The sequence below is a fragment of the Trichechus manatus genome, unplaced genomic scaffold (genome assembly GCF_000243295.1).
Source record: "Trichechus manatus latirostris isolate Lorelei unplaced genomic scaffold, TriManLat1.0 scaffold00066, whole genome shotgun sequence".
Classification (NCBI taxonomy): domain Eukaryota; kingdom Metazoa; phylum Chordata; class Mammalia; order Sirenia; family Trichechidae; genus Trichechus; species Trichechus manatus.
This window is the reverse complement of record NW_004444002.1, coordinates 62,852-78,403: the sequence shown is the minus strand read 5'-3', so window position 1 is coordinate 78,403 and position 15,552 is coordinate 62,852. Positions and strand designations below refer to the sequence as shown.

The following is a 15,552-nucleotide window of genomic DNA, read 5'->3' as shown; positions in this document are numbered from 1 at the left end:
ACAGGAGATCTCATGAAACTCATTTCTCAATCAATTTCCTAATTCCATGTAAACCAAATGTCCCAATAGAAAGCAGTTTATTTGAGCATTTTGATCTGATCCTTAGGTTCTCAGGCTCCCTAAATGGGAAACTTTCAAAAATGAACCCACCCCACTGCCTGCTCTGGTGTGTGTGTGTGTGTGTTCAACTTTTGTATTACCAAGCAGAGCACCTGCTGCTTTATTTTCCAAAGCCAAAACCCCTTTGGTTTGGTATTTCTCTTTCTAGGACCTGAAACCACTTTATGCTAACCGGTGCCACTATGTCCCCAAGACATCCCAGAAGGAAGCTGAGGAGGTGAGCCACAATGAGGCTGCATGACTTGCCTCCGGGGGAAAGTCTCTGGTTCTGCCTGAAATCCCCTTTCGTTTACTCCTTTTCATGGGCCTGAGGCTTGCTGCTAGGAGTCTGTAGCAGATTTGTTCGTGGGTCAGAGCACATTGCTAATGAGGCCACAGTCATAGGTTGGAGCCTCATGAGGCCTGGTCAGATTTACTTTGTTCTGTGGCCACAAGTTGCCCCTCTGACCCCAGCCGGCAGCTGCCCAGTGTGTGGCTTTGATCCCAAGAGGGACAGATGAGAGTACAGAGGCCACTGGTCATGCCCATCCCCCATCTCTGTGGATGACAGCTCAGTTGCCTGGACTTGGTGTCCAGCTGGAATAAAAGTGGGAGCCTCACCAAGGCACTAGGCCCTACTAAGGAGGAAGGTGAACAAGGAGAATTGAGAAGTCTAGTCCACTTTGAGGCACTGGGGAGACCTGGACTATCAGGCTGAAGCCATCCTGGGCCCTCTAGCGAACCCCCAAGAGTCCAGCCTAATCATGCTTGAGTGGGAAGGAGTCTCTCTCTTGTGCCCCCACACAGTTCTCCTTGTGTTCCCTGCTACCTCAGGCAGAACTGGAGGCAGTGGGCAGTGAGGCAGAGCATGGCTCCAGGTCATTTTCAGAGAGCTTTCATTCCAGTACACAATAATCCCTTCCCAACTGAGAGGTCCTTTTATATGGAACTCTACCAGATGCTTCCAGGAACCTTGATAATTTGGTACTCTATTAGCCTCACATTGAAAGCTAATCCTCCTGAGAATATTCAGAAAAATGGTAGACTTATGATTGGGAGGAGGAAAGGGAGGCAAGTGGGTATAAAATGGCCACGGCATTGCACAACTTCAGGGAAAGCCATTGTGCATAAAGTACAATGTGAATGGTGTCCTTGAAGTTAGACAGAGCGATGGCCCCGCTTCCAAGGCAGCATGGCACCTGTCTCTATGATGGCTCTGCCATCCACTTGCCTCCCTTTCCTCTTTCCAACCACAAGTTTACCATTTTTCAAACTATTCTTGGGTAGAAGGGGGGAATGGAAATGTGTATGTGGTCAGCAGCTTATCAGAAGGGCAGTGAGCATTTGGATGAAGGTCCCACTATAAAAAAAATACTCATTTACTACGAATATTCTCTATAACAAAGCAAAACAAATTTACAAGCACTTCATTGCATCCGTTTGGGGGACAGAGAGCCTGGAAAATGTACTGCAAACAAGAGACAGTAAATGGAAATTAATTTTTGCAATTTTTTAAAGTTCTTGCAAATTCAAGATGTGTAAAATGTCACTGCTATTCTCTTGATTTCGTCATGATAGCTTTGTTGTGTTAATTTGGTGATGGTAAGAATATGAATAATGATTTCCATAGGTTCACTTGTAACCCTGGTCCCCCTAACCCTATTTTTCCTATATAAGGTCATAAGTTCCTCAACCAAAAATTCTCCTTCCGCGAGGGTTATGAGGAACCTTACCCAGGCAGCTAGAGAGGTACTATTGTACTTCAGAGTGCATGTGACAGCCCCTCTGTTTTCCTTACCACCTGACCCTTTTTCCTCCTGTACCCTGATTTTCCCTTCCCTCTTATCCTCATTTCTTACCGTCCATTTGTTCTTCCATCCAGCCTTCCATCTGTCCTTCCTCCTCTCTATCTCCACCCTTCAGGGATGGGGCACTGAGGGCAGTGGCTGAGGCTGAACATGAGCCCAGCTACACAGTGACTTACCTCAGACGCAAGCTGCACCAGCTCCCTGCTCAGCCCCATCCCTCTCATGGGTTGGTGTGCTCATTTCACAGCCATCCTTACTGTCTCCATCAGTCACTAACTCGAATTTCCAATCCCAGAGGGTCCTGCCTCCCCTCCACTGCCAGCTCATCTCCTCACTGTTGTGTGCCCTCAGGTGAACTGCCCTCACCTCAGCCGTGGATTCTGCACTCCTCGCATTCGGGGTAACACCTGCTTCTGCTGTGACCTCTACAACTGTGGCAAGTAAGTGTTGCACCCCAGGCACAGGAACAATGGTTTGACCACAATGGAAACTAGAAGGGCTGGGGGGCAGTGCAGCAGGGATCAGAAAAGTAGAAGACACGCTTCAACTGATGTGCATTATCAGCCTTCTGTGTGCCAGGCAGCATGCTAAGTACCTTCACATATTTGATCTCACTTAATCCTTACCTAGCAGGTATGTAGAATTAGTATCCCCGTTTCCCAGATGAGGAGAGAGGCTCAGAGGAAATAGACAATTACTAGCCCAAGGTCACACAGAGCTTGAAAATGGTAGAGGTAGGATTTGAACCCAGCTGTGTCTGAGTTCAAGTTCAACAACATTCAACATATAGTTACTGAGCACCTTCTCTGTGCCTGGCCCTGTTCTAGATATTGGAGATGTTCTAGTAGGGAAAATAGTCAATAAATACACGAATATATAATATAATGGTAGGTGGTGATCAGAGCTCTTAAGAAAAATGAAGCAGGAGAGGTAGATAGATAGTGATGAGGTAGTGGGGTAGGGGGAGAGAGGCTCTCTGTTAGGTAGTCAGTGAAAGCCTCTGTGAGGTGGTGACATTTGTACAAAGACCCAAATGAAGCGAGAGGGCACTCTCTGGGTCTCTGCCCTCCAATTGCTAAAATGTCATTTACTCTTTCTTTCAAACCATATTTACGTGCAAATAATACAGAGATTGCCACTGAGGAGCTTACAAACTAGTAGTGAAGTCAGATGTGTGAACAACTGATTGCAATGTAGTATGATAAGTGCAGTGGGAGTTGGTGGATGTAGTGGGGACCCTGGTGGCCCAAATGATTGAAAGTCAGATTTTTTGGGGGTGTGGGGACAGCATCAAGGAGGAGGTGATGTGGGAGTTGGGATACAAACCAAAACCGGGGGACATGGGGAGGGTATGTTGAGCAGTTGTCAGGAGGTGGGCGTAGTTATAGAAGGTGTGGTGCGAGGTGAGGGCGGAGCTGTAGTCAGAGGTCAGATCATGGAGGGCTCATAGGCTGTAGGAAGGACTTTGGAGTTGAACCTGTAGGCAATTGGGAGTCCCTGAAGAGTGCCTCATGGAAGATGGCTTTGAGTGCCTGGTGACTGGAGGCAGCTAGGAGGCCATTGCAGGAGTCCAGGCCAAAGAGGATGGAGCCTAGATTAAGTTGGCTTGGAAGCATTGGAAAGCAGGGAATAAATTTGAGAGCAGTTTAGAAGATGGGCTCTACAGGAATGTGCGCACAGGTGATACGGAGCATGCGTGAACGCCCCTCCATGAGGGGTGTGTCAGCCAATGCCTGCCCAAGCACGAAGCTTCTTAACATTCTCAGTGCAGGGGGCTGAGGGCCAGGGGAGGGAGGACGAAAGGATGGGACTGGCAAAGGGGGGCTGGATGGAGCTAGATCCAGAGGGTGTCAGATGGATGCTGCCTCCTCCTCACTCACATTCCCTACTCTTGGTATTTGGGGCTCAGTTTCTCTGGTTTGAGGATTAAAACCTGACAGGCTGGCAGCGGGAGGAGATGGGGGAGAACTCACACTAGTCCTTTACCTACTTTGCTAGCACTAGTCTCACCTCCTTAAAAGGTTTGGTCTTGGAGGAAGAGAAACTTAAAAGACTCAAGTGAGGTTTGGAGATTATCTGTGGGGTTCAATTATTCATGTTGCAATAATAACTAACACTTAGAAAGGGATTCCCTCCATAGCAGCAGTGATTGAGAGCTGGCTATAATTGTACTTCCTGAGTTCATCCTTCCAAAACTGATCAAAGGAATGTAACATAGGTCCGAGGAGAATTGGGGTAATTTTGCTATCTTTCCCCTTGCCTCCCCTTATCCCTCCCTCCCTTGCCCTGTCTTTCCCTCTCTTTTTATCTCCTCCCTCTTCTTCTGTCCTCCTTTCTTGCGATCCTCTTCCCTTCTCCTCCTTGCTGCTCTCCTCCCGCCCCTCCTTTTCCATTTCATCGCCTCCTGGGGCTGAGATCCAGAAAAGGAGCAAGGAGGCCCCCCGAAATGGCTGAGAAGTGATTCCTCACAGACACACCTTTCTCTCTGCAATAGGTGTGTTCCTGAAAAAGGTTTGAATAAACTAAATCCCACTTTAAATTGCATCATAGCTAAGCCCTTAGGTGTTTTTTTTTTTGTGTGTGTTTGAAAGTGGAGACTCAAGCCCAGTTTATCTTCCTGTCAATCTGAACTTCATAATAACTGACTTTCTTACTTTCTTAAAGCAAGTTATACCAGTATTGTCCGCAAGGCTCGAAAGGATTTTTATGAGGAGCTGTGCTAAACTAGGGGCTCTTTAAGGGCAGAGGATATGCCTTAATCTTACCTATGTCCCCAGGCCCCAGCACAGGCCCAGGTATGAGTGAAGTGCTGATGAAAATGGAGTGACATTTGTGGAAAAGGGACAAAAAAAGAACTCCCTTTCCACCAAGAAGATAAAATATCGGATGGAACAACTGGGAGGGGTCATGAGGATACTACCCCTAAAGATCTTCAGGTCCAGAAACGGTTTTCACTTGCCTGATACCTGGCGGCAGGTCCCTGGCATCTCGCATCGCCCTTTCCCAAGTCTGTAGTGCTGAGACTCCAGGGCAAAGCCACTAGGAAAGGCCTTGCTTCAGTTTTTCATTTCATCTCACCAGATCATAACCCAAGGGCATGAGACTTGAGAGGGGATGATACCACAATAGAGGGAAAAAAGTTTTTCCTTGACCCAAGGCTTTTTCCAGCCAGCCCCCAAAATACCTAAACTCAAGGCCTAAATATAGCTAGCAACAAACATTCTGAGGCTTGGAGATCTTAATTTTGCCAAATGTGTATTTATTTTCCTCACACGAGGCCTATTTTTAATCAATTGCCAGCTCCTCCAGTCCATTTCCTGGAAAGGAGGCCAAGAAAAAAAAAGTGGGAACAAAAACATCAGGCAGTCATTTGCACAGTGCTACGGAAACAGAGTTTCTACTGTCCCCTTGAACCCACAGACCTTCATTGACGTCAGGAGTGGTGAGGTTTTAATACCAAACATTTAGCCTTGTGCAGCAAGGTGGCTTTCTCTAGGACACAGCTCCTCAGCAGCTGCCTTTCATCTACTCACTCATCCTTGGAGAGGTCAAGTCAATATCACTGCGTTTCAGTGCGTAACCTTGAGAAAAAGAAAGGAAATGGGGTGGTTTGGGAAGTGCTTCAACTGGTGTGAAAATGAAAGAAGATAGCTTACTTTCATTCTCTGACAAACTTTTATTGTGCTCCTACTATGTGCCAGGGTGACACGAACGGTTTGCACCCGGCTACTAACTGAAAGGTTGTCGGTTCAAATCCACCCAGCAGCGCTGCAGAAGAAAGGCCTGGCAATCTGCTTCTGTAAGATTGTTGTTGTTAGTTGCCATTGGGTCTATCTATTCCCCACGTGTGACAGAGTAGAACTGCTCCACAGGGTATTCTTGGCTGTAATCTTAACAGAAGCAGATTGCTAGGCCTTTTCTTTCACAGGACCACTGGGTGGGTTTGAATAGCCAACCTTCAGGTCAGAAGTCAAGTGTAAACCATTTGCGCCACCGCAGTTCTACTCTGACACACATGGGGTCGCCACAAGTCAAAACTTGACAGCAACGGGTTTTGTGGAGTTTTTTTTTCTATGTGCCAGGGACTGTTCTAGGCACTAGAATAGGTATCAAAAAGACATAGTTTTGCCCTTAAGGAACTCAATTTACTGGGGGGTTAAGAAGAGGGGGGCTTAGACTGATATACAGAATATATGCAGTGAGTGAGATATGTGCAGTGGCTGCCCATTGCCACTGCCTGCCCACCAAGAGGCACCACTAGGCCCCTATGGGAGAGCAGAAGGATGCCCTCCTGCCTGATTCAAGCCCTGCTGCCTCCTGCTTTATTAAATGGAGACTGAAACAAAAAGAGGTTATCTGTTCCTCCAGGCCCACCCAGCAAGTTGAGAGGAACAGGGCAAAAGCTTACATTAGGTAATCAATTTCACGATCAATGCAATGATCAGGCTTTGAACTCAGTTACTCATTCACCAAGTATTGACTGATTACCTATAACACTTCTACCACTGTGCTAGGCAGTGAGGGAGACACAAAAGAAATGTAAGAAACGACCTTCGTCCTTGAGAGGTTACAGTCTAGACGGAGACACCATGTTTACCTTGGCCCTGATCATAGCTTCAGCACCCAGCACTGAGTACACTCTCAATAAATATTGGATTAAATGAATTGCTCAATGGTTGATGTATGCAAAGTGCAAAACGAAGAGGAATAGACTGTCTGAGGCTGTGGAAGTCCAGGGAAAAAAGTTAATGGATGGGCCCTGGCATCCTTGAAGAAGGCCCCAGAAGGGGTGGCTGTTAAGGCTTTGAGCAGGGGGAGAGATTAAGACAGGCAGAAAACAGAGGGCAGAGCCTTCCAGGCAAGGGGAGAAATCTGAGCAAAGGTTCGCAATCAGTTCCCAGCCTGGCCAGTTGGGGCTTCTGAGGGCCTCAGCCTGGCTGGTGTGTAGATTTCATTTTGGGGCCAGACTATGGCAAACCTTGAATGCCAGACTGAGGAATTTGGACTTCTTCCTGAAGGTAATTGGGGAGCAACAGAAGGGTTTTGTTGAAAGGAATGACATAGTTACAGAAGCATTTTAGGAAGATTAATCTGGAAGTGATAGGGTCTGGCAGGAGGGCATTGCAGTCATGGAGGCTTGAGGTGTTGAGGGTGGGAGCAGTGGGAATGCAAAAGATGGAATTTCAGAGGAAGATCTGCCCAGAGACAGAACCAAATGGAATAATGAATCTCAAACAGAAACAAACCACTTAATTTGCCAAACCCTGAACCATATCCAAGTATTAGCTTTGTTTTGCTTCATGGTTCAGTTAAAAACATTTTCTAAACAGCTGCTGAACCCACTGAAACTGAAACCATCCGTATATTCTCTAAAACTATTGAATATGTTTAAACTACTGACCTATCCCCATGTTGTAGTCTGTGCCTTTAAGAATAGCATTCCAAGGTTTGTGCCATGTTGCCAGAGGCTGGCTCTTCGAGGGAAAAATATAGCTACGTGTTTTTTTTGGATGGGGTCTCTTATTATGTGTAGGAGTCCCTGGGTGGTGCAAATGGTTAACGTGCTTGGCTGCTAACCAAAAGATTGGAGGTTCAAGTCCACTCAGCAGTGCCTCGGAAGAAAGGCCTGGCAATCTACTTCAGAAAACTCAGTCATTAAAAACCCTATGGAGCACAGTTCTACTCTGACACACATGGAGTTGACACACATCGGAATCAACTTGGAGGCAACTGGGTTTTTTTTCTTATTATGTGCTAGGGCACTGCTTTCATGCGTTCTCTCATTAAATCCCTCAGACTCAGAGGTTAAGAAAGTTGCTCAGGGTCAGACAGCAAGTAAATGACAGAGCCAGGATTCAAAGGCAGTCGGACTCCAGAGTCTACTATGCTATACTGCCATTTTATATGTATTACCAGCCATCCCTCAGTGTATTAGGAAATAACAAACCAAAAACCAAACCCGTTGCCGTGGAGTTGATTCCAACTCATAGTGACCCTATAGGACACGGTAAAACTGCCCCAGAGGATTTCCAAAGTTGTCATCTTCATGGAAGCAGACTGCCACATCTTTCTCCCATATTAGGGGATAAGCAAAGCTAATTTGGGGGAAGTCAGAAGTTGACCTCCAAGCTCCTACCGTGCCTCCCCCCAACCCCACACTCACCCATACACTCACGCCTCCCCTTTCCAGGGGATAGTCCTTGCACAGCTGTGCCTTCCTTCTTTGGGCTCTAAGCAATCTGTGTATCTTCCCTGCCCCATCCCCAGGGCCTAGCACAATGCCAGCTAATAGGAGACACTTGATATATGGTTATGGATGGTCTGTTCAGATATGTTCCTGAAAATACTGAAATTCTGTTCAAATTCGGACGAACTAAAACACACTTAAAATTCCACTATGGAAGCGTACTATTTAAAACAGCGGCTCTCAAACATCAGTGAGCTCATTAACACAGATTCCTAAGCCTTGCTCCCAGAGATTCTTCCAGATTCAGTAGGATGCGTGCTGGGCCTAGGAATCTGCATGTTTGACAGTCTCTTTCTCACACATGCACAGATACAGAGACACCCACAGACATACACAAATAACACACTGACACACATACAGGCAGACAAACACACATGCACACATAAACACACACACACAAACACATGCACGATTCTGACCTGTCTGTCCTTTAACCACACTGATTTCAAGTCCTCAGAGAAACACTGATTTAAAAGACTCCTACAATAAATTTATCTGTAAAGTTCAAAAGTCTTTTCTCATGTGAATAATCACTCCCTGACTCATTTTGAAGCTAAACCTTGGATTTTTCTTTTTGTTTTTCATTTGACTGTTCTTAAATCAGGAGACACATGTAATAACCATCTTGATACCAGGGGGTGTTTGGTTGTGACTTTAATTTTAAGAACCACAGTGTTTCAGATTCATTATTCATTATTATTCATTATTCCAGTGGCCAAGTGTTAAACTACGTAGTCTGAAACATCTAGGAGGACAGGGGCTTTCATTTAATTCATTCAGCAGGTATTTATGTAGCACCAGTTATATGTCAGGCACAGCGACAAGCAAAATGAACCAACTTTCTGCCCTCATGGAGCTCACATTCAAGCTGGGAGACAGCCAATAACAAAGTAGACACATCAGTAAGATAATTTCATATGAGGATGAGTGCTACAGAGAAATCACCAAAAGGTCAGCGGTTCGAACCCACCAGCCGCTCCACAGGAGAAAGACGTGGCAGTCTGCTCCCTTAAAGATTACAGCCTAGGAAACCCTATGGGGCAGTTCTACTCTGTCCTATAGGGTAGTTATGAGTCGGAATCGACTTGACGGCACCCAACAACAACAACAATTCAAAAAAGAGTAACAGGGCAGGGGTGGGGTGGGGATGTGTCTTTGGACAGAGTAATCAGGGAAGGCCTCTACAAGGAGGTGATATTCAGGTCTGCACAGTAGTTCAGCTTTAGTTCTTTATTGGGGCATTGATTTTTTTTTTTTTTTGAGTGTGTGTGGTGAGTATATTTTGTTGCTGTTGTTAGGTGCTGTTGAGTCGATTCCAACTCTTAGCAACCCCATGTGACAGAGTAAAACTGCCTCATAGGGCTTCTTGGTAGTAATCTTTATGGAAGCAGATCGACAAGTCCCTCTCCCTAGGAGCCTCCAGGTGGGTTCAAACCACCAACCTTTTGTTTAATAGCCAAGCGCTTAACCAGTTGCACCACCAGGGCTCCTTGGGGCATTGATTTTTGTTTTTTGTCTTCTTTTTTTTGAGAGAGGGGAGACACTGAAGTCTTCGAAGCCTGAATTCAGATCCTTATGCTTTGGGCAAGTTCCTTAACCTCTCTGTGCTTCAGTTTCCTCATCTGTAAAATGGGAACAGTGATAGTATCTACCTCATAAAGGTATTGTGAGGATTTGCACTGCTGTGCAATAGAACTTTCTGCAACGATGAAAATGTTCTATAATCTGTTCTGTCCAGTACAGTAGCCACCTAGCCACATGTGGCTCTTCAGCACTTGAACTGTGGCTGACGAGACTAAAGAACTGAATTTTTATAAATTTTACTTAATTTGAACCAATTAAAATTCCAATAGCCACATGTGGCTAGTAGCTACCATACTGGACAGTACAGATTCAATGAATTCACACAGCACTTAGCACAGTGCCTGTCACAATGCAAGTGTCAATAAAGCTGTCTTGGATTAGTGTTAGTGCTGGTAACAAGTGTTTCTCTGACAGGTAAGATTTTTTTTGTGTGTGGGGGGTATAAACAGCAATCACACTTTGAGTTATTTTAGTGTCTTGCTCCCCAAGTGTACTCATGTCCCATACAGTAATTCCCCACCTGCCCACCTATATTTTTTCTGAGCTGTATGGTAGCTAAAGCCCTGGGGGCCAGCCTGCCAGCTGGGGACTGACTGGGGTGTCCTCCTCCCTGTCCAGCCGGGTGGAGATCACTGGCGGGTACTATGAATACATCGACGTCAGCAGCTGCCAGGACATCATCCACCTCTACCACCTGCTCTGGTCTGCCACCATCCTCAACATTGTCGGCCTGTTCCTGGGCATCATCACTGCCGCTGTGCTCGGAGGCTTTAAGGACATGGTAAGGAAGGGACTTCCCATTCCACCGAGCCTCCTGTTGTGGGTAGGGGGTGAGGCTAGGTGGTTGGGGGCAATGGGGAGGAAACAGAAGCATTTTCTTCAAGAATGTAGCTGCCTTCAAAATATCTCAACTTGAAGGAGCTATATGATGTCATCAGTCTGCAAATATTTCTTACTAACATGAATTGCCTGTGTCCTTGAGGCAAAAGCTGGGTGGGGGTCAGGGCAATGTTGTCAATTCTCCTATTCACACTGGTCATTTAAACATAGTCTTTCATGCCCCCCTACATGCCCCCCCCCCCACAGCATACACACTTTCAGGGTAGTTTTTCCCCTAACATATTGGGAGACAAGGAAGGAAAGAGTTTTTTTAGCTACAGGTAAAATTAATGCTAGTCTCCCCCTCCCCAGGAATTCCATCACTTTTTTTTTCCCCCAGAAAGAGCATCTGGGCTCTTTTCATTTTGCATTTGAAGGGCCAGCCCTAGGCTAAGCTGCGTGCCAGGTCTTGCCTTCAACCTCAACTTCAACCTCAGCCTCCCCACGTTCCCTTTCCCCCTTTCCAAATCTTTTTTTATATTTGTGTGTGTGTCTGTGAAGGCGTTAGGAGCCAACACCCAGTAGGTGTTCTATAATGGTAGGCGCCTTCCTTCCTTTGTTTTTAAAACATTTCCAAGCATTTATTTGCTGATTTAATACACCTTGATCTTTAATTATGGAAGGAAAGCTTTAGAGCTATGGTTCTCAAGATGGTTTCATATTAGAATCACCTGAACTACTTTAAAAAAACAAACATACAAATACCTGGGCCCTTCCTCCGGAGATTCTGATTTAGTTGGTCTAAAGTGAGGCCCAGTCATCAATAAAATTTTAAGTTCCCTAGGTGATTCTGAGCTGTAGCAGCCAGAGTTGAGTACCTCTGCTTTAAAGGAATGTTCCACATCTGTTCAGCGAATTATTTGTACCTGAAAGAAGCATTCCTTTGACCCCAGAAATGAGGCAGGCAGCCCCTAAGCACTTGGCTGTGTCTGTCACATTTTGGGATCTCTGAGAAACAGGAACCTGAAAAGCAGTTTGTAGTTTGATCCTGGACTGTTAAGAGGATGGGTAATGGAAAATGAAAGGTGAGGTAGGACAAAGGAAATGAAGAAAACCCTCTGCGTTTGGGGCAGCAAGTCCCCAGCAGGACTGGGTTGCTTGAAGGATTGAGTGTTCCTGCTGGTGACCTTAAGTTAAGAGAAATCCTTCCCTCTGCGCCCCAAGTCGCTCTCTTTCATATCACACTTCTTATTCCCACTCCCCTTCTCCCATTCCGAAAGCCCAAGGACTAAGGAATGGGAGAAGCATCGACAATGGTGGTGCCTTAAGCCCATTGCCATGAAGTTCATTCCGATTTATATAGGTGGGGCCTTAGGAGGAAGGATTTCCTGTAACTTTGGGCCTGAGGGAGCTTGTGGGTGGGAACGCTGTGGAAAAGCTGTTTCTGAGTTGAGGCTTCTTTTGAGAAAATAATTTCCTTTGTTCTTCCTGGAGACCAAGGGGCAGGTGAAAGCAGAGGCACTGTGAAGCGTCTAGTCTCTGGATGGGTGTTAGGTGTTCTCAGAATTGTTCCTAGAACTATCAGGCTTGGGTGGCAGAGCTAACCTGATACAGGCGTCCTCGGGTTACAAACGTCCAATTTACATACAACCCGTAGTTACGAACCAATCCCACCACCACCCCTGCACCCCCTGTAAAGCCTGTTATGAAAAAACTGACTCAGCTCTGAGTTTGGGCACCCAGGCTCCCACGACTGGCCGTGCTTTTCCCACGTGCGCAGGTGCCGCAGCGGGTCCTTGGGCGGCCGCTGGCGACGGGCGGACCCCTGCGACATAGTGCGCCCAGCCGCGGCCCACAGCAGCGAGCGGAGAGCCCACGTGCACCCATCTCCCTCGGAGCTCGGAAAGGGCCGGCCCCACCGTCCGTGTGCCCCAAACACAGCCGCTCTGCTCCGCATGGCAGGCCTGCAGGTGGTGGCGGCCACCGGCCAGGATGCGGGCGCCAAGCTCTACGTATTCTCCGAGTACAACCGGTCAGTGTGCCGCGCTGGGCACACGACCGTACCTCCGCGGCGCCCCCTTACCCAATTCCACCCCACCACATCCCGCCCGGACCTCCGTGCTGTGCAGCCGGACGCTATCGCAGCACCTCTCTGGGCTTGTTTCCCCTGCCTTACACATGTGGGATTTTACTATTGCAGCGGTTCTTGGCCTTTTGGTCGTTGGAAGTGGGGGGCGGGCAGTCTTAGATTCCTGACGTCTGTATGTTCATATGGTTTCCGGGGGTCCGTGGAGAACTCCCAACCCTCAGGCCCTGAGCTCGCTCATAGTACATGATGAGCGGCACTTTCTCCCTTGCACCCGGAGGAAGGGGCCTCATAGTTGGCGCCCGGGGTTGACAGGTCTGGTGAGGAGGTGATGGGGGAATGACCCGTCTTGCCTCAGCACCATCCTACCCATGCCCCTAATCCTTCCTGTCTCTGCTGAAGAGGGTTCAAAACCTAGCAGAAATGGTACAACGTAGTTTCTTTAGTTCACAGCGTACAATGAAGTATCTAATTGGTCTCAAAGATTTTACAGAACAGAATCTTCTCAGTATTTTGGGTAACGTTTGCCCTGTGGGTATCTTTTCAACTGTGGAGAAGGTACATATAATGGTTCATAATAACAAATGGATGTGACTTTGCAATGCACATCAACACATTATTATTATTATTACTGTATTATGTTAAAGATGTTTTAGTGTATCTGGAAGTGTTTCTTTAATGTTTTTTATGCATAGAAACGTACACTATATACTATATACTAAGATAAACATTTGACTAACCGGTTAGATACACACTGTACCTAACTATACCGACTTGCATACAAATTCGACTTAAAGACAGACTTAGGAATGAAACTTGTTCATTATCCGGGGACTGTCTGTACATAAATGGAGTAGATAGTGAGTACTTGGTGGGCACTATGGGTTCCTGCACGGTTTCCCCCCTCCCCAGTTTTATCCCACTGTAGGTCATGGTGCTAAAACTTCCATCATTTTTCGATTATTTACTTTAGATATTGTCCTCTTCCTCCTGGTCAGCTTACAAAATGCATGTATTAAAAAGAAAAAAAGAAAAAAGCTAATATGCCACAGAGATCTTAACACCTGAAGTTACTAACCCCTCAGTGTGAAGGATTTGATAAGATTCTTTTCTATGGTTACAGTAGGAATTGGGGTTTAAAGGTAAAGGGCACCTGGACAACTGTCTTCAAGAAATTTCTGAAAGTTGGGAGGGAGGAGTACTAAGAAATATAGCCCTGCCAAGCTTTCAGCCTTAACTTAGACCCCTGTTTTCCGTCACTGTGCCCTTTTTCTTTTATTGAGGTAAAATTCACATAATATAAAATTAACCATTTAAAAGTCTACAATTCAGTGGTACTTAGTACATTCATGATGTCGTGCAACCATCACCTCTATCTAGTTCCAAAACATTTTCATCATCCCCAAAGGAGACCCCATACCCATTAAGCAGCCATTCCCCGTTTCCCCTCTTCCCAGCCCCTGGCAACCACTAATCTGCTTTCTGTCTGTATGGATTTACCTATTCCAGATATTTCATACAAAAGGAATCATACAATATATGGCCTTTTGTGTCTGGCTTCTTTCACTTAGCATATTGATCTTGAGGTTCATTCACCTTGTAGCATGTATCCGTACTTCACTCCTTTTATTATAATTAAATATTATTATTGCTGAATAATATTCCATTGTATGGATATACCACATTTGTTTATCCATTCATCTATTGATAGACATTTGGGTTGTTTCTACCTTCTGGCTACTGTGAATAGTGCTACTATGAACATTTGTGTACAAGCATTTGTTTGAACATCTGTTTTCAATTCATTAGGGCATATACCTAAGAGTGGAATGGCTGGGTCACATGGTAATTCTATGTTTTTTTCAAGCACTGCCAAACTGTTTTCCACAGCAGCTGTACCATTTTACATTCCCAACAGCAATGTTCCTGGGTTCCAGTTTCTCCACATCCTCACTAACACTTGTTACTTCCAGTTTTTTTTTTTTGTAGCCATCCTACTGGGTGTGAAGTGATATTTCATTGTGGTTCTGATGTGCATTTCCCTAACGATTAATGATGCGGAACTTATTTGTATATCTTCTTTGAAGAGGTGTCTATTCAAGTTTTTTGCCCATTTTTTAATTGAGTTGTTTGTCTTTTTGTTGTTGAGTTGTAGGAGTTCTTTATATATCCTGGATACTAGACCCTTATATAGATAGATATGTGATTTTCAAATATTTTATCCCATTCTCTACGATGTCTTTTCACTTCCTTGATAGTGTTTGTTGATGCACAATTTTTAAAAATTTTTTATTAAGTACAGTTTATCTATTTTTTTTCTTTTGTTGCTTGTACTTTTGGTGTCATATCTAAGAATCCATTGCCAAATCCAAGGTCATGAAGATTTACCCCTATGTTTATTTACTTATAAGAGTTTTATACTTTTAGCCTTACATTTAGGTCTTTGATACATTTCGAGTTTTAATTTTTGTATATGGTGTGAGGTAGGGGTCCACCTTCATTCTTTTGTATGTGGATATTCAGTTGTCCCAGAGCCACTTGTTGAAGAGATTGTTTTTCCTTCATTGAATGGTCTTGGCACCCTTGTTGAAAATCAATTGACCATAAAGGTATGGGTTTATTTTTGGACTCTCAATTTCACTGTGCCCATTGATCTCTAGAGGAAAAAAAGGTTTGTTGGTGGTCTGTCCTGAATAGGTGGCAGTAATAGCTCTTTACTCTCCACAAAGTGCTTTTGCACAATTACTTTATTCTATTCTCACCACTACCACTACTTTGTAAGGTAGGTATTATTATCCCCATTTCACAGATGAGAAACCAGACCAAGAGAGGTCAAGTGATTTGCCCAGAGTTAAATAGCAGATCTGGGACTGTAGCCCAGGTTTGTCAGATGCCAGAGCCTTTGCTAT

At 45.4% G+C, this 15,552-nt stretch overlaps 1 protein-coding gene across 3 annotated transcripts in view; it reads left to right on the top strand.

Annotated features, from left to right (window-relative positions):
• The window catches only part of TMEM255A (transmembrane protein 255A), a 54,087-nt gene that overhangs the window by 25,691 nt on the left and 12,844 nt on the right, over positions 1-15,552 (top strand). Inside the window, exons 5-8 of one of the 3 annotated variants that reach the window (XM_004379573.2) lie at positions 269-337; positions 1,777-1,848; positions 2,259-2,347; positions 10,357-10,519. In XM_004379573.2, the coding sequence (XP_004379630.1) occupies positions 269-337; positions 1,777-1,848; positions 2,259-2,347; positions 10,357-10,519 (393 nt within the window). The remainder of the gene's footprint in view (positions 1-268; positions 338-1,776; positions 1,849-2,258; positions 2,348-10,356; positions 10,520-15,552) is intronic. The other 2 variants (XM_004379574.2, XM_004379575.2) reach the window with 2 other exon arrangements.